The sequence below is a fragment of the Callorhinchus milii genome, unplaced genomic scaffold (assembly GCF_018977255.1).
Source record: "Callorhinchus milii isolate IMCB2004 unplaced genomic scaffold, IMCB_Cmil_1.0 Scaffold14, whole genome shotgun sequence".
Lineage (NCBI taxonomy): Eukaryota > Metazoa > Chordata > Chondrichthyes > Chimaeriformes > Callorhinchidae > Callorhinchus > Callorhinchus milii.
In genome coordinates, this window is record NW_024704755.1 from 15982496 (window position 1) to 16005275 (window position 22780).

The following is a 22780-nucleotide window of genomic DNA, read 5'->3' on the forward strand; positions in this document are numbered from 1 at the left end:
CAGTGCAGTGACGGGAGCTGCTCCTCCGCTCACCTGCCAGTCAGTCAGCCCAGCGCATGCGCAGTGTGCCAGCCAGCGCACCTGTACCTGGCAGCTCCGCCAATCAGCGCTCGACCGACCGGGGTGGGCGCACAGCCTGTCGGGAGTTGCAGTCCGCCAGCCCCGCCCGCGCCCCCGGTGACGCTCCCGGAGAAGCAGCGGACTACAGCTCCCAGAGCGCACCGCGGCGGCGGCGGCGGCTGACATGCGCACTGGTGGCTGGATGGACGGATGGACGGATGGCGGGCGGCGAGGAGGTTGGCCTCGTGTCGGCGCCTCAGGAGTTCGGGAGACCGGGGCCCGGCCCGGCCCGGCCCGGGGACTGAGGTAATCCGCGCCGCCGCGGGGAGGTGTGGCTGAGGCAGTGAGTGTGGAGGAGCAGAGCGGGTCAGGCAGTCCCGGGTCACAGGCCGCGCCGCCACAGCCACGTGGCCTCTGACGTGAGGACAGGTCTACATCGATATAAGTAATAATACTAACAGTAATAATAGTAATCGGGGCATCTGACACAGCCCCGAACACGCCTTCGAGACGTCTCAAAGCGCTTCACAGGATATCCTGCAAGGTGTAGTGACTGTATTTTGTGGGCGAAACGTGGCGGCCGATTGCGCACAGCGGCGTCTCCCCCTCTCCCCCCCACACCCCCCCCCACACACACACACACACACACAAACGGTGACCCAAATTCTTATCATTTTTAAAATTATTCGGGGATTGATTGATTGATTAATTATCCCCCGAAGAGCGATCAAAACGAAATACGTAGGAAAGTCCACGTCTTTATCTCTCGCTGGATTGAAGTTGGCTGGGGCGGGGCGGGGCGCGCTGGTGGGGTGGGCGGAGCTGGGCGGGGCGGGGCTGAGCGCGCTGGTGGGGTGGGCTGGGCGACTGGGCGGGCTGGGGCTGGGCGAGGCGGGCTGGTGGGGTGGGCTGGGCAGACTGGGCGGGCTGGGGCTGGGCGAGGCGGGCTGGTGGGGTGGGCTGGGCTGACTGGGCGGGGTGGGGCTGGGCGAGGCGGGCTGGTGGGGTGGGCTGGGCTGGTGGCGGGGAAGCTCGGCAGACGGTGCTTTCAATGGCCAGCTACAGAGCTTTAGCAGGTTAAGCTCTCAACGGTTACACCAACGCACACTCTGGGGTGCCCCAAGCCTGGGTTCTTGTCAGCCTCTTCCTAACACCCCGGAATTGGGTCAACGGGTTTCATCCTCCAGGGAGAGATTTTGCATTCTGTACCAGACACAGATAGCTATGTCCTTCAGGTTTGTAGGTGGCACACGTGGCATTCTGTCCGGTATTCAATACTGTTAATGCGCGGTGATGGCTTTCTGCATGTTTCAGACACCAGGCTGACCAAAAAGAAAACTTTAGCAACACTTTACAATACAGGATCATTTTAATTTGTTAAAAGGTAAATGCTAAAGGTAACATTTAGTAAGCAGTCAAATATTTCCTTAGCTGATTCTACATACAAGACCAATTTTGCATCTCTTATTAACTGGAACTCTCCTCTCCCAGTTCAGTGATGAGTATGGTTTCGTATGTATTATCTGAACAGTCAGTGAAAAGCACTTAAACAGATTACTCTGAGAGCTTGGTATGTTCATGCACCTTTCACTAAATCAATTTGCAAACTGATAAACTGGGCAGCAAAACGGTTTGTAATGAGGATATTCCATGTTCATAATGTAACTGAGCCCAATAGGGTATATTGGGTTATACCCAGGCCGAGGTACAAGATTACTCTGTACTTTAAAAAGAGGCCATTGTTTATTGGGGTGGGAAGTTGTCTAGAAGAACCCAAGATCTGTTTCACCAGTGATATCATGAATATGTCAGTGTATTATCACTGAGAAGTGAGAATCTTTGACTATCACATCAGTATTGTTTCATCAAATATAGACAAAATGTTCATTAAAGTTTACATTTGTTTTATATCTATCTGCACAGTGAATACTGATGAGTTAATGGGGACTCGGCTGACTGATACGAAATCGATACCACTAGGCGGAAACGTGCAAGGTTAGTAATGCAGTTACTGAAACTTAAGGCAGGAAGGACATAGCTATCAGGTGAGGATTCATCATTTTGAAGAAGGCACAGAAATATTTCAAACAATGTTGAGATTTAAGTGTTTGCAGCGTGTTAACTTGCACTGCCTGTTTGATCTTTACAACTGCTACCTTATTTGGTAACTTGAGATGTAATTCTGCAGAGGTTTATCTGCACACACTTAATGTTTTACCAATTCTTGGAACTATCTGTCCTCTTTCCCATCCCCTAAAAGCCCAAGTTCAGTGATGAGCAATATTTCGCATGTATTACCTGAATAGTCAATGTCGAGTTATTACTCTGAGAGCTTGGCCGGTTCGTACTCACGAAAGTCACCATGGTATACCAGCCACCTCCACTCCCTTGAAACACAGGTCAGTGCCGCTGAACACAGCTGGCTTAAATCGAACTTAACGGTCCATTGGGAGATCTGGCTGGACCATATCAAATCCTACTGCTCTGCCCTCGCGGCGTTCTACCCAGGCTGAGATACAGGATTACTCTTTCCTTCACAAACTGCAGATCATCCAGAATTTTGTAGCTCTTGTCCTCTCCAGTACCAGGCTCCTTGACCCCATCGCACCCAGCTCCAATGGCTCCCCATCCCTCAGAGGATCGAGTTCAAAACTCTTGTCCTTGCCTTCAAGTCCCTCCACGGCCTTGCCCCTCCCTACCTCTCCGACCTGCTAACCCCTCATCAACCTGTTCTCTCCCTCTGCTCAACAGGCTTTGGCCTGCTCCACATCCCCCGCCCGGCCCAACCCACTATCGGCGGTCACTCCTTCAGCATCTCTGCCCCCACCCTCTGTGAGAATATTTGACATCACTCCAGTATTGTTTCATGAAATGTACACAAAATATTCATTAAAGTTTGTATTTGTTTCATATCTGTCTGTGCAGTGAAAACTGATGAGATAATGGGGACTTGACTAACTGAGAAGAAATCAATACTACCGGGTGAAAGCATGCAAGGTTAGTAATTGCAGTCACTGAAACTTAAGGCAGGAAGGACATTAACTTAAGGAATGTAGTCATGTACTCTACAATTGATTGCTCTAACCAATCGAGTCCTGTAGTCAACTGGTTAGAGCACTCGCCTCGCAAGCGAGAGGACCTGGGTTCGATTCCCTGGTAGGGCAAAACATTAGGCAAGTTTCCTTACTCCACACCCCTCTGTTTACCTTAGCATTAAGTAGGAACCTGTTTATCAGTTGATTGATATATCGTTTTTCCGGAGGTAATAATCCCTTAAAAAATTGATCACTCAATCCATGTCTGTTTGTGAGACACGCTGTGCGCAATTGGCTTCTGCGTTTCGCCCACCAAAGATACAGTCAATTCACTTTATAGTATATTCTGTGAAGCAGTTTGAGACATCTCGAAGACGTGATCAGGTGCTGTATAAAACACAAGAATTATTATTGCTGTCAGGCGAGGATGCATTATTTTGAAGAATTGGTAACTTGAGATGTAATTCTGTACAGGTTTATCTACACATACTCAATGTTTTGTCAATTCTTGGAGCTTTCTGTCCTTTTTCCTATCCCCTAAAAGCCCAAGTTCAGTGATGAGCATTATTTCGCATGTATTACCTGAACAGTCAATGTCGAAACATTATTCTGAGAGCTTGGCACATTCATAATTCGCTGGATCAATTTAGACTTGTTTGAGCAGCAAGTGTTTAAAATCATTTGTTGTTAACCTGTTTTGCAATGCAACTAAAGTAGTCAAAAGTTAGCATAATTTGACATCCTGCACCCTCGTGTATATCTAAGAAACCTTTTAGGCATAAGCACTGCAGACAAATCTGTACTTTAGAGAATAGTGACTGATTTTGGGGACCAAATAGTTTGAGCAGAACATTATTTCTACTGAATCACAGTGATATTACAGAATGCATCAGTTCATGATAAATATTCACATTTGAGTGTTCTGAATGTGTAGGCAGCTTGCAAACAGCAATGTCCTACAAGCCCCAAAGTAAATTTTAGCGGTGAGATTATTGGCAGGATGTTTTGTGACTTGTTAAGACAGATGAGGGGGAGATGTTTACGTATTACTTTCTGCTTGGATGTTTTGCCGTTCAAAAAATGTCATTGGAATATTTTTGTCTTAGATCAGGTCATGGTAATTGACAGCAGCAAAGAACTAACGGAAGGATACAGACTGGATGCGACAGAGGATGCCTGCTCAATATGATGCACCCAAGGTTAATAATTTACAGACAGCTATGGATTGAAGTGCACAGTGAAAGGTCAGTAACAAGTAATGTTTTGCCACTATTATCTGAACAGCCAGTGAAAAGCACTGAAACAAATTTCTCATGTTCATTTTACAAATTCAATCAATGATACAGGAAGCAAAATGGGTTTCAGTGAGGATATTCCCCTCCCCTTCCCCTTCCCCTTGCTGATAGCTTTACATGCTCATAATGTAACTGAGTCCAATAGGGTATAATGGGTTAAACCTGGGCTGATGTACAGGATTACTCAGAGGCCATTGTTTATTCGGACAATTTCTGTGAAGTTGTCTTGAAGAATCCAGCGCCTGATTCACACTTGATAACATGAGAATGTCAGTTTATCACTGAGAAGTGAGAATATTTGACTTATCACTTCAGTATTGTTTCATGAAATTTACACAATGTTCATGAAAGTTTGCATTTGTTTTATATATGTGCAGTGAATAATGTTGAGATAATGGGAACTCGACTGACTGAGAAAAAATCAACACCAGTAGGTGAAAACATGCAAGGTTAGAATTGCAGTCACTGAAACTTAAGGCAGGAAGGACATTAACTTAAAGAATGGAGTCCTGTAGTTGATTAACACTTGCCTTCAAGAAGACTTAGGTTTGATTCCCGGTTAGGGCAAAATATTTGGCAAGTTTCGTTAGACCACATGCCTGTTTACCTAGCGGTAAGTAAAACCTGGTTGTTTGTCGATTGGCAGATCACTTTTCCGGGGGTAATGGTCCCTTTTTTAAAAAAAAATTATCATTCAATCCACGACTGTTTGTGAGACATTGCTGTGCACAATTGGCTTCTGTGTTTTGCGCACAAAATATAGTCAGTTCACTACAGTATCTTCTGTGAAGCATTTTGAGATGTCTCGAAGATGTGATAAGGCGCTGTATCTAATGCAAGGATTATTATAATTATTATTGCTGTCAGGTGAAGATGCGTCATTTTCCAGATGTCACACAAATGTTAGGAAATGATTGCCGCATGTTAACTTGCACTGAATGTTTAATATTTACAACTACTGACTTATTTGGTAACTAGAAATGTTTTATCTGCACAAACTGAATGTTTTGTCAATTCTTAGAACTTTGTCCTCTTTCCCATCCCCTAAAAGCCCAAGTTCAGTGATGAGCAATATTTCGCATGTATTACCTGAACAGTCAGTGTAGAGACATTACTCTGAGAGCTTGGCACATTCATAATTTGCTGGATCAATTTAGACTTGTTTGAGCAGCAAATGTTTTAAATCTTTGTTTGCCGATAGCCTGTTTTACAATGCAATTAAAGTAGTCAAAATGTGGCACATGTTTGACACAGTCCTGCACCTCAGCACATATTAAGAAACTTTTTAGGTTTAAGCGCTACAGACCAATCTATACTTTAGAGATTAGTGCAGTTCAGTAGTGTATTAGAGCACGCGCTATGCAAGCAAGAGGACCTTGGTTTGATTCCCGGCCAGGTAAGTTTCCTTACTTGACACAAGGCCTGAAGTGAATTTTAGCTGGAAGTTTATTGTCAGGATGTTTTGACACTTGTTAATTAGATGAGGGAGCGATGTTTATACGTATTAGGTAGTACCATTTTTCATTGGAATATTTTATCCTTGATCAGGTCATGGTAATTGACAGCAGCAAAGGACTAACAGAAGGATACGGACTGGATGTGACAGAGGATGCCTGCTCAATATGATTTACAGATAGCTGGGGATTGAAGTGCACGGAGCCCAGGAGCATGAACAAGCTGTGGCTCGGAATGTGAATTTAAACGCAGTGCAGGTTATGGATTCTGAAATTCAGTTTTTAACCACAATATATAAATTAATATCTACAAGACTTGCTTCACGTCCCCAACCTTGCCCGCCCCACCATTGGCCTTCAGCCTTTCTGCCCTCGCCCTCTAGCACGCCATCCCAGTCCCTCTGCCTCACTCCCTTCAAGAACCATCTCAAGACCCTTCTCTTCGACCACAGCTTCGGTCACCCACCTACTCCCCCCCCCCCCCCATCAGCTCATGTGTGGATCCGACTTGCCCACGCCTTGGGACGTCCTGGCATGAAAGGCACTTTACAAATGTGATTTGCTGTGTTGACAGACACATTACTGGTCATTCAAATGTCAGATCTTCGAGACATGTCAAGTTGATATTCAAGTGGCTTAATCCACCAATTATATATTGTTAATGAATGCCACCTATATAACATGGTGGTGTTTCAATGTTAAGGGATTTAACATCGCCCTTCACACAATTTTTGATTCATCCATATGCAATTACAATAACTTTAAAATCCATTCTTGACAATAAAAATGTTTAATCTGAATTGTCTAAGTGTTTATTTGTTATCTAGCTTTTGTCACAAGACATTAACAGTTACTGATGGCAGTTTGAAAGTCTGTAGAAGGCTCTCCTACCCTGTGTATACATTTTCAAGGTGTTTATAGTTTAAGCTACACATCCAGTGCAACTTTCAGATTAATAATGGAATTATAACTACAGTACAATAAAACCACTTTTATGGCTGCTCATCAAATAACCAAATGTCAATTGGGTAGTGAAATTTAATTAGAAATTTCATGTCAAATAGAACAGATAGCTAAGAAAATTAGTTTAAAAATGTCACATGTACCTATCAAAGGTACAAAGACTTTTCTTGCGAATGCTTTGGAGTTTTTTTTTTAAAAAACTTTTTGCTAGGAGTATCCAGTTTAACGGTACACAGAATGGCCATGTAAAGCCATTTAAAGATTAGGGGTTTTTTTTGCATTGAACCAATAAACATCACAGAAAATAAGGTAAAATCTACATTTACAGAAATGTAAAATTTGTGCCAATTATGGAGCAATCACAGGATGGGTAATCAATCTGGAGAGGAATCTCATTCTACTGCTCAGTGTGTATTGGGGGGTGGGAAAGAAATATTAACATTTTAACCATATAAGGAAAAAGGCACAAGTTTCTACTTTAGCAGTCATGCACAACCCAATATACACACCATTTTTTTTTGTGGAGTCCAGTAGCTCAGTGGTTAGAGCACTTGCCTTGCAAGCAAAACATCTTGGTTTAATTCCCGGCAGGGCGAAACCTTGGGCAAGTTTCTTTACGCCACACGCCTAATAATAATCCCTCCAAAGCAAAGCAATAATAAATTGGTCATTATTAATCCATGACTGTTTGTGGGACACTGATGTGCGCAATTGGCTGCCGCGTTCACCCACAAATACAGTCAATTCACTTTACAGTATGTTCTGTGAAGCGGTTTGAGACGTCGAGAAGATGTGAAAAACGCAATATCAAATGCAAGGATTATTATTTTATTTCATAAATTGTACATTTAACATCGAGTATGTGGGGGAAATAGATGTGCTGCAATGTTTAATGTATATAAAACTTAAGGCTACTGTAATTTTGAAATGGAAGGAACACAGAATTTAATCTGAATATTTATTTGTTTAAAAGTTACATTTGTGTTTAACATGGGTAATAGGATACAGAGGACAGTAAAAAGATTCACATAAAAATTGAAAGACAGGGACAATTAGATTTTGGCGAGTAACAATATTCCATTGTAGTGCATTAAATTAAATGTTTGCTTGCATCAAAACTGACAGGTACAGAAAAACCTAGCCTTAGAGACCACTTTATTATGGTCAGTCTCAAGGTGGATAAAAACACAGCAGCAGATAGCAAAACAGCCTCGTCAAGCATCACTACTGAATCAATTTTTGAATTGGCCCTTGGAAAAAGTCTTCCCCATAGTTATATGTGAGCTTCGCATTTAGAGTATGCAGTACACAAGTTGGATTTCCCCCCCTCCCCCCAAAAAGGTACTGGGATAGGTTCCACATCTGCTTATTACAGCCAGTTTGGTGATATGGAACCTACAATTGGCCTCAGGAGGCCAAAGCCGAGTTGTGCTCATAATCATTATCAAATGAACCTCATTGTCACTTACAGACATCAGGAGAGGATAACAGCAGATTCAGCATATAGCCTCCCCAATGTGTCAATAATCACCTGCACATTTGTGCACTGCCCTCAGCAAGAACCACAGATATTCGTGAAAGGGCAAAAAAAAAGGGAGGGCAGGAGTTTGAACCCACTATATTATTCATTAGTCTTCAAATCCCAAGTCAGTAAGTTTGCTTAGCAGCACATTCATATCCCATTAAAATATAATAAAGTAATTTAAAGTTTGTGCAGGAAGTCTCTTTTAAGGCACAATGAAACACTTGCTCTTTTAGCTAGCATTTGCTCTCTTTCACAGCCTCAGTCCCCAGGTACAGATTAGCTGTATCACATGAAGTTGGCTGCCACGTCTTCAGGTCTATTAGACTCTGATTGAACTTCTCCATCCACAAGTTTCTTTCTTCTTTTGTATCAGCAGACAGCCAGTTCCTGCGCAAAAATGAAACAAGTGCAAGATTAAACCACTGCACTGTTTATGATTCCCCTTATATTCATTACACTAACTGCCATTGTGACTTGTGTAAAAACACCACATTGTGTGGTACGAACACAGAGATTAAAGTCTGTTGTTTGCTGCCTAGATTATGTCGTTATAGATGATCAACTGGCTTCAACAATCAAGTTGGGGAAAAGTAGCTAAGATTCCCACTTAAATTGAGATTCGGTGTCCCCTGCTGGAAAATGCAGGTACTTTTGCAGTAATTGACAGACGTGCTTTGAATAAGAATCATAAAGAAGTCCAAGTCTTTGCAAAAGGCTCATTTTAAATAAAAGCAAAATTACTAAACAGATTTTAAGACATAGAATTACTTTCCCCCACCCCAAAAAAAGACATTGGGTTTTTAAAGGTTTTTGGTCAGCCAGGTTTCTGATACATGTGGAAACTCATCACCTTGCTTAAGAAAATCCAAACCAAAACCGAGTTCCAAGCATCCCACAATACATGGAGAGATATATTGGAATGGAATGTACACTCTCTGGAGGGACACATCCATCTTACCCAATTCCAGGAAGTATTAGGTGCAGGTTGGCAAGATGCAAGGATTGGGTACCCCATAGTGTGCGTTAGGTACTGCTGGAGTCCTGACCAGCTGAGACCCAGTTCAGTTCCAAGCAGTTCCACATATATTATACTAGTCCTAATATTTCAACTTTTAACTGAGCGGACAAGTTGCTCAGATCAGAGAGCAAGTTAAAGTGGATTATTGCTGTGTGAACAGCCAGTTAGTAAGAGTGGGTTATGTTATAATAATCCTTGCATTTGATATAACGCTTTTCACGTCTTAACATCTCAAAGTGCTTCACAGAATAGACTGTAAAGTTAATTGACCGTATATTTGTTTATTAAGTATATTTATTATGGTTTGCTTTTTTTAAAATAAAAGGTATCAGTGGATGAAGTTTGCATCTTGGATACCTCATCATTTGAGGAAGTGAAATTCAACTTGATCTACATTTGATACATTCCCCTCCCACCCAGCAAGCTGCAATACTCACTTGGTAAAGCAGAGGTTGTTTCTGCACTGAACAATAAGGGTTTCGTGGTCATCTTTACACTGTGGCCGCGCTGTAATCAGTTCCAACGTTTTTGATCGAGAACAGAACTCACGGCTGGCAGGTTCAATCTGGTCATTGGTACAGTTGGTCAGGTTAATTAAACCAACAGGCATCTGAGCAAAATAGAGGATTAGGATAACAGAACTACAGCAAACATCTACATACAATACAAGACATTACAATAATAATAATATTGGATTAGTTACCAAATACTATTGCAATAACTTGTACACATACTATTCAGGCTCCCACCAAAAAAACAATCTTTTGGCCAATGGTTTAGAACAAGCCTTACCATCAAGACCTCTGCAGTCTAGCATCTTGTTGCCTGTGACTAAGCATTGTACTGGATCAAAGGACAGCTCCCACCTCATAAATAAGATTAAGAGAAGCCAATCATACCTTGAATTTCTCTTCATCTGGGTACATCCAATAGGAAAGCTTGTTCCCAGACAGGACAAACCAGCGACGATGCCAGGCACCAAATCCGCTGACATCTTCAAACATAGTCTGCAGAAAAACAAGCGATTGAGCAAAAGATAGGATTGAAGTAACAGGGCTATAAATAATAATCCTTGCATTTGATACAGCGCTTTTCACGTTGGGAAGACGTCCCAAAGCGCTTCACAGAATATACTGTAAAGTGAATTGACTGTATATTTGTGGGCGAACGCGGCAGCCAATTGCGCACAGCAATGTCCCACAAACAGTCGTAGATTGAAAATGACCAATTATTATTGTTTTTGGTTTTGGAGGGATTATTATTAGGCTCTGTGTGGAGTAAGGAAACTTGCCCAAGGTTTTGCCCTCTGCCTGGAATTGAACTCAGGTCTCTCACTTGCAAAGCGAGTGCTCTAACCACTGAGCTACAGGACTCCAAATAACTAACACAAACAACATAGAATCATTTTACTCTATCTTACAGCATTAAATTGGGATCACTAGATACAGAACTTCCCATCCAGGATGGGAGCGTTTTTAATCAGTGATAGAGAATGTGTATTTTATTGGTGAAGCAATCATTAAATAATTCAGGTCAATTACCAGAAATCCAGAGTGCTCCACAGTGGAATGCATCTGACACTCAAGTTTCAAGTAGATATTGCCTTCCAGAGGAGATAAGAATGGAACCTGAAGTAAGGTCAGTCAAAAAACACTGCATCAGTGAATGTGGAGATCATTTATCCCTTTTCTTCAGTCCAGAGCGGCTTGAAGCAGTATTTACCGATATTTGAAACACTCAGTAAAGCAATTCATCCCAGTTATATTTACTACCTGAAGACTGAGTGAAGGAAAGAGGCTGACATAACATAAGACTGATATTGAATTTGTACTGTGTACAAATACTACTACTAAAGACAAAAACCTGAATGAAAAGCGTTTAACATTCAGAGGGATCTTCTGTTCAGCAATAACTGGCACGTTATTGATTGAATATATACTCCAGAGATGCCAGAGATCTATTACTCTGCTAGATTACTACTTCTACAGCACAAGCATTAAGCTGCAAGCTTCCTGTGAACTGAAGCTAAAAGCCATGCAAGAAAACCAAGCTAGTGTACACAAGCTTCTACACTACACAATAAAAGCAGTAGTTTGGACTAGAGAATAGTTCATTGGACGATGTATAGTCGGCTATATAATCAATGGATCATATACCACAGCAGTATGGATTGCAAGTGATAGCCATGGTATTAGACAGTTGAATAGGTCTTTGTGCAACACAGCACTCACGAGGCAGCCATTCCATTCCATGAAATGACGATTAGGAAACAAAGATTGAGGAAACAAAGGGCATCTGATCATATTCCATGGAGGCACACCAACAACAAAATATTTCTAGTCCCAAACTAGGCAGGGAAACTTCAGTTAGTTGTACACATTGGTATTAGTTACTATAGCAACCTTGTCCTGAAACTCATCTCCAAGTAGTTGCCTGACTTTTCCATCAAACTTCATCTACAGTAAAAAAAACAGGTACAATTAATTGTAACATTTACAATATAAACTTCTATATTTAGAATGGTCTTCCTGTATTGTGATCAGGAGCCGTGCTAACAAGATGTAGCAGATGCAGATATAGAACTACGGCCAGCATGTAGCTCTCTGCTCACACATCTAAGTGACAGGATTTCCTATGCAGCTTGTGCTCTCATAAAAAAGAGCAACATCCTTCAAATGGGCACCTCCACAGGGAAAATACAATACAAAGTGACATTTGTATAGAGTCTTTCACATTCGAGAAGGTGCTGCAATTGGCCTCAGCAAAGGAGATGCTTCCCCCCCCTCCAACCCTGAAATCCATCACTAGAATTCAAATATTCACCACTGGCGCAGATTGGAGGAGGAATCCTCAGCTTTGTTATGCCATGGGACCGCACCTTGGGACGTCTTTGCTACATGAAAGGCACTACACAAATGTAATTTTGTTGTTGTTGGGACTCATTACTCCCAGCACTGATTCAAAGTACAACTGCATGAAACTCAGCCCTCACTGTCACAGCCTCAAGTTGAATGGATAGGATGCTTGTTCTGACACTTTCTAACCTGATGCAGAATAAAATGTCTTACTTTATCCAGGGGAAATTTCTTCTTGCCCAAAGAGGCTAGAGTGATTTTGTGCGAACCAACCAAAACGAAGTTACTAGCCCGTACAGAATTCCGAACAGCAGGACTTATAGCTAGAACACAAGACAGCGGTGGTGGGGGGGGGGGAAGAATAATTATGTAGGGAACAGACAATATTTACATTGGTGAATGTATAAAGCATTTAAAAAGCATTTAAATGAACCTCCCTGGGTAACCATGCTGAAGTAAGCACATCCTATAGTAAAACACAGAGCATAAAGATACCTGGTGTGGGCCGGGCAGATGCTACAATTAGCCTCAGCAAAGGAAATTTGAAGGCCTGTACCCCCACCCCCCCCCCCCAATTCGGTTAACACAAACTTAGCAGGATACGATGATCCTCACACATTTCTAGTATTAACCACCCTGGTTCACACACAAACTGCTCTAAAACCTATACCTCAAAATAAGTCATATTTTATAACATCACCTTAGCTTCTGATCTTTCGAAAGCAGTTTCCTATCTTGTTAGGACACACAGCCTTAAATATAGCAAACTAGCAAGTTATGGAAGAATTTACCTGGTGAATGTACACTGGATCTCTGAAAGGAAAAAAAAAATCAACAATTTACTTCAAACAATATTGTTTTGAACAAAACGATATTGAAGATGCGACTACAATGCTGGGCAATGATTTACAATCATCTTAGCTAAGATATACCCAAGAATTTATAGCACATTATTTCAGGACATAGGAATACGAGCAGGCCATTCAGAGCATTGAACTTGTGATCTAATAAAATGGCAGAGCAGGTTCAATAGTGATCTGTTGAATCTCATTTCTTTGTGTCTCCATATCTTTATTCCTCTTCTCAAGAAAATAATAATACTTGTATTTAATATAGCGCTTTATCACGTCAGTGAGACAACGGAACGCGCTTCACAGGATATTCTGTGTATTTTGTGAGCAAAATACACAATGTTTCACAAGCAGCCATGGAGTGGGTGACTAATTTAATTTTAGCCATCTTTCTCTTGAACCTCTCAACCAACTCTGCAACTATGTTTTTTGGGGCAGTGCAATTAACATTCACCCAACCCTTTGTGTGAAGAAAGGTAAACTTTTCCTGTATTTGCTTTTATCTGGATTAACTCCAATTTTATTATTATATATTGTGAAGGTTTGTGTACTCTCACCATCTTAATCCAAGAATATTTGAGCCAAATGCTGTGTGATAATCCTGACTGCAGTAACATGAAACATCAGTGAACTTGTACTTACAGTAATTGAGGTTAACAGCTTCTTCGGGGTCAATGCCTGTGTAACATCAAATACATCACATTCACTTATTAGTTTAACTTAAGCTATCAAACAAAACAGGACGCACATTAAATGCAAGAGTTTTTACAGTGAAACTATTAAAAAGATACATAAATACGAGACGTAGGAGTTGGGTATAGAAGTGAAACACTGCACTTAATGTAATGGTGTTTAAATATTTCAGACCTGTAGGGACATTTTGTAGCCTCCATATATTGGACAATTCAAGCAAACGCATATGAGGAGAAAACGCTTTACCAAATAATAATCCTTGTTTTTATTCTTTTGGAGATCGATTCCAGAAGTCTGATCGACACATAATACTAACCAGGAGTTTCTTGACAACCCTTTCATGCTGTATATTAGCTTCAGTAAAAATCAAACATTCTACAGATCCACTGAGTGCAGGACTGTGTACTTTGAATTTCACTTCTCAATGTGACAGTAGATAAGGAGAATGCAGGAGTGGAGGGCAAAATCCATGATCGAGTCCCCTAGGATTTTCTCTTAGAGGTTAGTGTGCTGATGATATCTGCCTGGTCGGTGGCAGAGTATAGCAAAGCAGCACAGAGATGGCTCAAACGTGGAGAGCAGCAAGCACAGTATCCAGTCATCCAGCAAGCTGCTGACACGGGAAATTGCCCACGTGAAATGGGAGTAGAATAAATTCCATATTTTGTGTACAAAAAATATTCCAACCGATAAGACCCTAGCTGGAGAAAAGCACACCAGAATTTAATAAGGTTCAGCTTTCAACTGGCGTTGAAAGTGGCTAGATATTTACACATTATAAAGTCATAGGATGACCCTAGCTTAAGAGAATCATTTCCTGTACCAACAACTTCACAGCTGACAATTTGTAAACAGGTTTACAGATTCCAACTCACAAATCCCTACATCGTAGTGTAACTCTACCTTAGATCTTGATCTTGAGCTCGATCGTGACCCTCTTCTCTTTTCAGGAATGGTTATATTCGCAGTGTGAGTCTATGGGTGAGAGGTAGATTCAATAACCCCAAATACTTAGAACTGAAGCAATATGAGAAACAAAGGAAGAAAGAGCCAAAGGCCCATTTTCTCACCAGGCTGTACACTTCCACATCGATTTCAAACGCATGGTGGATATCATACCTGGAACAGGAAAGTTTAGTATTATTTTGGTTATCAAAATTTCACATCCCTGGACAACTTGAGGGATGTTTGAATCATAGAATTATACAGCACAGAAGGACACCATTTAGCCCAACAGGACTGTGCTGGCTCTTTGAAAAGAGCTATCCAAATTAATCCCACTCCCTTGCTCTCTCCCCTTAGCCCTGCAAACTTGTCTTCCCCAAATAATTGTCTTCTCCCTTAAAAGTGTTAACGAATTGGCTTCCACCACCGTTTCAGGCAATACATTCCAGATCTGAACAACTCGCTGTTCAAACATTTCTCCTCACCTCCCTGTTTCTTTTAACAACTATAGCAATGAAACGTAGCATTCTGGAAATTTGTCCAGTTTACAGAAGTCCATGAAATGGATATGCACCGTTAAACTGCAGAATAAACTTGTGGGTAAAAAGAACAAATAAGTTCCCTCCTCAGTGTTGGTGTCAAGTTTTGATCCGAAGCTCTGAGGTTACTGCTGGATCCCCAGACTTAAAGCAGCCAATGAAAACCAATTACTGCAGCCACAAGTGGCAAGACAATCTGTGAATATCTTTCAGTTTACATCTGTCTCTTTCTCCCTCCTCCTTCACCAGTATGTGAAGCAGCAAGCAGGTGGGAGCAGTGCAAAATTTCAGAGCAAGGATAGTTCCTAAACACTCACCTGGACATTTAGTTTCAGATCATTTTTGCATTACACTGCCATTAGTTTGAAGCTGATTTTTTTAAAAAATACAGCATTTAATTCACAGACCCATTTTAAGATCCTTACCTTTAAATGCTTCCAAAGCCTTTGCCCACCCACCTCTAAGATCCTAGCCCTATGGCCTCTCCCTCTACTTCCCCAGCTCTGCTCTACTCCATCTCACCATGCTGGGTGAGCCTTTAGTCACTTTGTAGCTGAACTAGCTCCAAGGCACCATGTTTGGGAACAGAATGTTGGAATTGAGTTAATCATTCCTAGCGATCGGTCTCAGTAGTCTGGATCCTGAGCAAGTCAGGTCTACAGTATTCAAGTACTGTACAGTATTGATAACATTGCCAGCAAGCCTGGTTCACCAGCAAGACTTGGAGGGGCAGACCAGTCACTGGGGCCAGGGATTTCCACAGCTCCAGTAAGTACAAGGCAAAGCTCTAAAGGGTAGAGTAGTCCTAGTTGGACAAGTACTGTGGGATCTCTGAAATCTCTGCCTCACCTGAATCACTTTATGTTAAACTGCGAACAAGAGTATTTTGCATCCAAAACAAAAATTATGAAAAGCTCACTCCAGATACAACCACACTAGACAATTTTTTTTACATTTTGTATTGGAATTTGGCTGCAAAAATTCAGACACCATTCTGAAAAAGCTTCAGTGCAGTACTCTGAAACTCGTGTTGAGAGAACGCTCCACACTGAGATGAAAACTCACAGTGTGATACTCGTAGGGAAAGGAATCGTGTCACCATTCTGGGCATTCTCCGCTGTTGCTAGTGGAGAAGCCACAATATTGTGTGGTCCATATCGGATCATCAGCAGGAAATAGTGACTGGGTTTTTCTGAAAGAACAAAGGTTTCAAAATCAGCACTGAAATTAGCAGCAGATAAGACACAAACTGAACTACCATGTAACTGCTATAGAAACTTGTTCATTGGAATAGGATTTACGTTCAGTTAATGGTAATTGAAACTGGTTTCATGGCTTCCGTTTTATGCCAAAGAGCTTTCGTACAACTAATATTGTGGACTTCACACTTTCCCTAATCAAAATCCGTCATCATCCGAAGGCCATCCATATCTTCAAATGCCTCTACAATCTGGCCCCACGGTCTCTCTACAATCCTACTCCTCTGGTCCCCCCCTCCCCTCTGCCAGCTCTGGATTACTCCACCCACCATCAGAATCAAAAGGTTTAGCCATACCTTGCTTTGATAGTGCTGAACACACAAAATCTGCTTTCAGTGGAAGACGGAGGTCAGAGATGGACACAGTGCCCTGACACGGTACAAGTCCCTCTCTTGGTTGGCTGGTCCCATCTCCACACAATGAACTGCTTTCTCCTTTCAGCCGGTTCAGCTCAGCCAGTAAAGAGGCACGCTTCTCAGCTTCCAATCAGAAAACAATGAAATGTCACTGAAGCAAACTTGGGTACATGGAACATACAGCACAAATGCATGGCCACTCAGCCCAACTAATTTGTGCTGGTGTTTACACTCCACATGAGTGTCCACCCACTCCTTACTCCCTCGCATACCCTTCTATTTCCCAATCAAAACGTTTGGATGTGAATTTCAAATTGTTGGCTCAGGTTGGCAAAACTAAAAAAGTTTATGCAACATTAATGCTAGGCATCACACAACAAATTGCATTTCTATAACGCCTTTCACATCAGAGGATGCACCAAGGAGCTGGACAGTCGAGGGTTTACACCCAAGCTGTGGGAGGGAAAAAAAGCTGACCAAAGGTGCAGTTGAAGAAGAAGGTCTTGAGATGGACCATGAAAGTGGTGAGGGAAGAAGTGAGGTGAAGGGACCTCCAGAGAATGGGAAGCAAGATAGTAACCACATCTGATAGTAATGATGTGAAGTGGGCAGCCAAGATTTATACATCTCATTGATCACATCAGGGCCAATAAACTAACACTGGATCAAATGATCAGCTATAGCATTACAAAATAGATGAACTATGCACTTGTATGTATATTCAGCATTGTAGTAATAGATTTGCCATGGTCTTTGTCCAGGTCTTCCTTCCATGCTTCATTAACAGATTGGATTAACACAGGAAGGATCTGCCTGGCCACCTCAGCACTTGGTACCTCTCTGCTCAGCATTCTGTAGTTTTCCAATGACCTGAATATTACTCACAAGCAATAAGAAGATGACGCTCAGCCTCGGCCTCCTCCTGTGAGCCTTTCCCATGTTCCTGATCGATGCAGCAGTTCAGTGCTTGGCTGGCTTGATGCATGATGTTGTGCAGTTTGTTAATCTCATCATTAAACATCTTGAGGGGATAACCAGGGAGATAATATTACACTGAAACTAATTGAATTGCAGACAATGTCTGTGTAGGAAGACCTTTCGTTTAAATCCCCCGCAGGGGAACAGGCTTTGTCACATACCTTTACTTTGTCTTTAGTGGCTACTTGCTGAGCTGCCTGGTGAGCTCTTCCCACTGGATCCCGATTGCATTGGTTTCTTTCTCCCGGTTTTACACTTGCCCATTGCTTACTGTTTCGTCGCTGAGTTCTGTACACATCAATACTGGAAACAAAGTGTAGTAATATTGCTTTTTGTATGAACAAAATATACTGAAATGCAGCCATATGATTGATTTGGAGGGGGAGGCAGGACTGCTGTGGTAGATACAAGACATATATATATATATAAAAATAAATAAAATATATATAAATAAAATATCATATATTTAAACCACCTTAGTCCTTATGGCGATGGTGCTCTCTCCTTTTTGGGGGGGCTGTCTTGTGTCAATCCCATCACAATCCTTACGAGTATCCAAACCAGAGTTTAATGGCAGCTATGCAGTTTTGCCTGGTTAATCTTCAGCACTAACCCCAACGCGCACTTTCGGCTCAAAAGGCTTGACCAGCCTGTGCCAAATACTCTCCAAGTTTATTTAACTAGGATGCATCCCTCTATTCAAATACATAGGAATCTCCATGCTTTTTGAAGTTTTAATGTACCATAAAACTGCAAGAACGTGTTGAATAGCACTTTCCAGTTCCATGTTGATGCTCACAGCGGATTCCTGGAGAGTCAACTTAATGCAATGCAAAATTACATTTGCATAGAGCCTTTCATGTCAGGAGGACATCCCAAGGCGCTGGACAGGCAGAGTTTTGGACCCGTGCAAGGGATCGGGATGGGTGGAGGGTGGGGAAGGCTCAGTCGAAGAGGAGGGTCTTGAGATGTGCTCTGAAGGAGATGAGGGAGGGAGGCGAAGGGAATGTGGGATGGAGTTGCATAGGGTGGGAGCAGAATGGCTGATCACCCGAACACCAATGGTAGGGCAGGTCATGCGGGGCACGAAGAGCAGACCAGAACTGGTTGAGCGGAGGGAGCAGGCAGGTTAATATGGGGTCAGAAAGTCACAGAGGTAGAGAGGAGCGAGGCCATGGAGGGACTTAAAGGCGAGGATTTTGAACTTTATTCTCTGGGGTACGGGGAGCCAGTGGAGCTGGGCGAGGGTAGGGAAGATGGGGTCACGGAACCTGGTAGGGAGAGGACACGAGCTGCAGAGTTCTGGAAGATCTGCAGCTCGTGGAGGGAAGAGTTGGGTAGGCCGACAAGCAGGGAGTTGGTCTCGTCGAGCCTACATGTGATGAATGCATAAATGAGGATTTTGGCAGCTTTCCGGTGTGAGACAGTGGAGGAGCTGGGCGATGTTGCAGAGGTGGGTGAAGGCATGGGGGAAAGCAAAGCGAGTCATGACACAGATGTGGGGTAGGAAGGACAGTTGAGGGTCAAACAAGACACCAAGATTATGGACTGGCTCAGTGAGGTGGAGTGTGCAACCATGGGCGGTGATGCTGTCAGATGTGGAAGCACTGATGGGAGCCAATCAGGAGGGCCTCAGTCTTGTTGATGTTCAACTGTAGAAAGTTCGCTCTCATTCAGGACTAAATGTCTGACAGACATTCTGTCAGGACAGCAGAGGTCCTGGAGTCGAGGGTGGAGGCAGTGAAATAGAGTTGGGTGTTATCTGCATACACATAATGTAAATGTGTTGCCATATTAAGCCACAGTCTGTCCCTCTTTCACTTACTCTCTTGAGAAAGAAATGATTCAAAGAGCTACATTTTCACATATAATATATACACACACATACATAAAAGTGGAGGATTTGAGACTTCAAGACTTCAGAGATTATCCCTTCGCTAGGACTGAAGATAAGCTGATTGCAACAGTTAGAATCCTTCAATAACAGCCAAACACCCAACAAGACACATTGATGTGGTTCCTCCAATAGGAATCCAGCCGGTCGGTCTCCTACCTGTAAAATGGTTCACTCTCTAAGACTGTTGGAGGACTGGAAGCTGCTGCTTTCTTCTCCTCTTCAGGAGCGTCCGATTTTAGAGACGCAAAGAGTGAGCAGGTAGAGTCAGTTAACTTGTTTAATGAGGAAAGGACTTCACCCTACATATAAAAAAAAGAACTTTAAAGGCAAGCATCCCCAAAATTGTGACAACTGCAAAGCATTTGAGGATTCCAGTTACAATTCAAGCGTCATTGGTTGTGAATTTAGTGTGCCATCCTGATAGCAAACAGGGACAATACTCATCTCACAATCAAATGGTTTAAAGACACTCATTCGAAGGCAAACAAATGGTTGTGCCCCAGATTGGGAGCTGAACTTGCACCTCTAAAAGTGTGTTCTAGCTCAAATGAACACAGGAAATCAAGTAAATAAATTCATGGCCTGCATGACTTGGTTTATTCAATTGTCCTTTCAGGAAATCCAGATGATAACAGGAGGTTAAAAGTAGGAAGGAAGCCTTCCTCATATGGCACTTTCGATGTTTCGAAACGTCATCATAGGTGGGAGGGGGAACCAAAGAAAACAAGCTTTCTGTGGAACAGTCACACACCTCCTTGTGAGCTCCAGAGCTGCTCTGAAACTGGCTGGTAAAAGAGAGGATGCAAAGTCCATTCTATTTGTATGAACAGTTTATAAATCAGTTCCCGATTGATATCTAACCACATGTTATACATCACTTAATTTATATTTTATGCAGCATCAAATTACATCAGAACATAGTACATACCTTAGAGCATACCTTATGGAGGTAGAGCAAACCTTATGGAGGTAGAGCAAACCTTATGGAGGTAGAGCAAACCTTATGGAGGTAGAGCATACCTTATGGAGGTAGAGCATACCTTATGGAGGTAGAGCATACCTTATGGAGGTAGAGCATACCTTATGGAGGTCCAGTAACAAGAAGATTGTAGGTACTCACCAAAGGAGTTGCAGAGTCTAAGTTGACGGATGTAACAAGTGGAGACAAAGATGTATGGGGAAGAGAGAGTCCATCTGCCTCCTCTGGATGTTTTGCCTCAGATTTCAGCTCCACCTTTTCATCCTCACTTTGTTCCACAGCCTTGGCTTCCAGCGAGACCAACTCAGCTCCCTCCTGATCCTCAGGCTCTCCTTCATCCACTTTCATTGCTTCCTCCTCCTCAACCTTTGCTTCCTCTACCTTCACTAACTCTTTCTCCTGCACTTCCTCTTCCTCTTCGCCCTCCACTGCGTTAAACACGCCCTCAAATAGTTTATCGATGATTTCTGAGTTATTCAAAGTTTCTTGTGAGCTGGACTCAATATCTGAGGTGAGAACAATAATGAATCAGCATGCTGGATATTAAATATCTTATGCACACTTAATGACCATTACAAAAGAATCCACTGATACATAGCGACCATTTTACCCTTGTCCCTTTTTAACCCAACATCACATTCTGCTCCCCCCACCCATTGTAGCCCCAGCTCAAAATCAGCATAGGCCAGAATCAAACCCAGCAACTTCCTGCTCTGTGCAGCTCAGAGTAGTGAAGCCTAGGAATGCACTGTGGTTAGCGAGGAAGGGGAGGGTAGATCAGCAACAGGCATGTAAGTTAAGGGGATCTGATGCAACAGAGAAACAGAAAGAAGCCATGAAGTTAGTTAGTTATATTCAGAGACTGAAACTTAGCTCAACCCACACTGGAGAAACAATGCAGTCCTGCTCTTAAACATTGGAATTAATGTGGTCCTTCGTCATATCCAACACACAAGTACCTTTTTGAAGACTCATGATTTATGCAGGCAAACAAGGTAGCTGATCTGCACATTCCACAAATCTCAATAGTAGTGCTCCTTCAGTACAAAAAATACCTATTTGTATTTTGAAATATCTTATAGAGGACATGAGTTTCCATACCAGTCTCAGTGATGTACTCATGCTCACTTTCAGTTTCTACATATTCGAGAGATGGAATGGTTGATGGTTCTAACGCAAAAGTCACCTTTCTGACAGGAGTAGACCAAGTCAGAGGCTCCTCTCCTTTGAAATCATCTGAATTCAGGAGAAAACAGGATACTTAAAGGGCTGCCCATCACAAGCATCCGTTCAGACCATTGTAACATCAATTAGTTTTCTGCCTGACAAGAAATGCAACACTAAAATATTAAAGCTAATATATAATACTTGCATTTGATATAGCATCTCACATGTCTTTGAGACATCTCAAAACGCTTCACAGAATATACTATATAGTATTATTGTGGGCAAAATATAAGTTATATAAAAACCACCAACCAACCTCATGTGCAGTTAATACACAGTAACATGATATACTTCCCCAGAAAGTACAGTGTACACACTGACCTCAAAATGAAACAAAAATTCAGGTCTGTTCCCATCTGCACTGCCATTTATTTCAAAATGTTAAATCAAATTGAGGAAAAGGTTTGTACCTTTTCTTGCTTTATCAGCCCCCACAAACCTGTAAGTTTATAGGCCTTCCAATAGATTCAAACTTTAGTGAAGTTTATTAATTATCCTACTTGTTGGGTTTTATTTCAGCAAGCACTGGACTAAACAGTGAGCATTCAAAGGCTTCACTGATGAATCAGTTAGTAACTAGAAGATGGAGGGGTGCAGCATTGACTCCCTTCGAAAATGAACACTATAACTAAGACAGACTGCAACCGCAGTCAGCATATTATTGAGTGTGAAATACCAATACAATGATTTTCACTCTTGACTGCAACATAGAGCAATAGTTATATCATGACCACCCTGGATCTTATTCTACTGTTGATAGTCACCACCAAGACAGCACAGAGCTTCCTGGAATTCCTTCAGGGCAGAACAAAAGAATGTGAATAGAGAAACAGACCTGGAGCTTATGTACT

General features: G+C 42.2%; 1 protein-coding gene and 1 long non-coding RNA gene across 5 annotated transcripts in view; one reads left to right on the plus strand and one right to left on the minus strand.

Annotated features, from left to right (window-relative positions):
* The first annotated feature begins 240 nt into the window (after nt 1-240).
* Nucleotides 241-6197, plus strand: LOC103186673. Its single transcript, XR_488796.2, has 5 exons — nt 241-366; nt 1984-2055; nt 2986-3057; nt 4202-4339; nt 5939-6197. It is a non-coding gene; the product is annotated as an uncharacterized LOC103186673 (long non-coding RNA).
* Nucleotides 6198-8559: 2362 nt separating this feature from the next.
* The window catches only part of LOC103186672 (anillin), a 28974-nt gene continuing 14753 nt past the window's right edge, over nt 8560-22780 (minus strand). For 2 of the 4 annotated variants that reach the window (XM_042340538.1, XM_042340539.1), the window contains exons 9-25: nt 21804-21938; nt 20844-21208; nt 19880-20022; nt 17988-18129; nt 17734-17869; nt 16789-16971; nt 16299-16425; nt 14820-14868; nt 14653-14724; nt 13699-13734; nt 12997-13018; nt 12419-12528; nt 11753-11806; nt 10892-10978; nt 10250-10357; nt 9788-9960; nt 8560-8719 (exon numbers count right to left, since the gene is read on the minus strand). In XM_042340538.1, coding sequence (XP_042196472.1) covers nt 8566-8719; nt 9788-9960; nt 10250-10357; nt 10892-10978; nt 11753-11806; nt 12419-12528; nt 12997-13018; nt 13699-13734; nt 14653-14724; nt 14820-14868; nt 16299-16425; nt 16789-16971; nt 17734-17869; nt 17988-18129; nt 19880-20022; nt 20844-21208; nt 21804-21938 — 2096 coding nt within the window. In that variant the 3' untranslated portion in view covers nt 8560-8565. The remainder of the gene's footprint in view (nt 8720-9787; nt 9961-10249; nt 10358-10891; nt 10979-11752; nt 11807-12418; nt 12529-12996; nt 13019-13698; nt 13735-14652; nt 14725-14819; nt 14869-16298; nt 16426-16788; nt 16972-17733; nt 17870-17987; nt 18130-19879; nt 20023-20843; nt 21209-21803; nt 21939-22780) is intronic. The other 2 variants (XM_042340541.1, XM_042340540.1) reach the window with 2 other exon arrangements.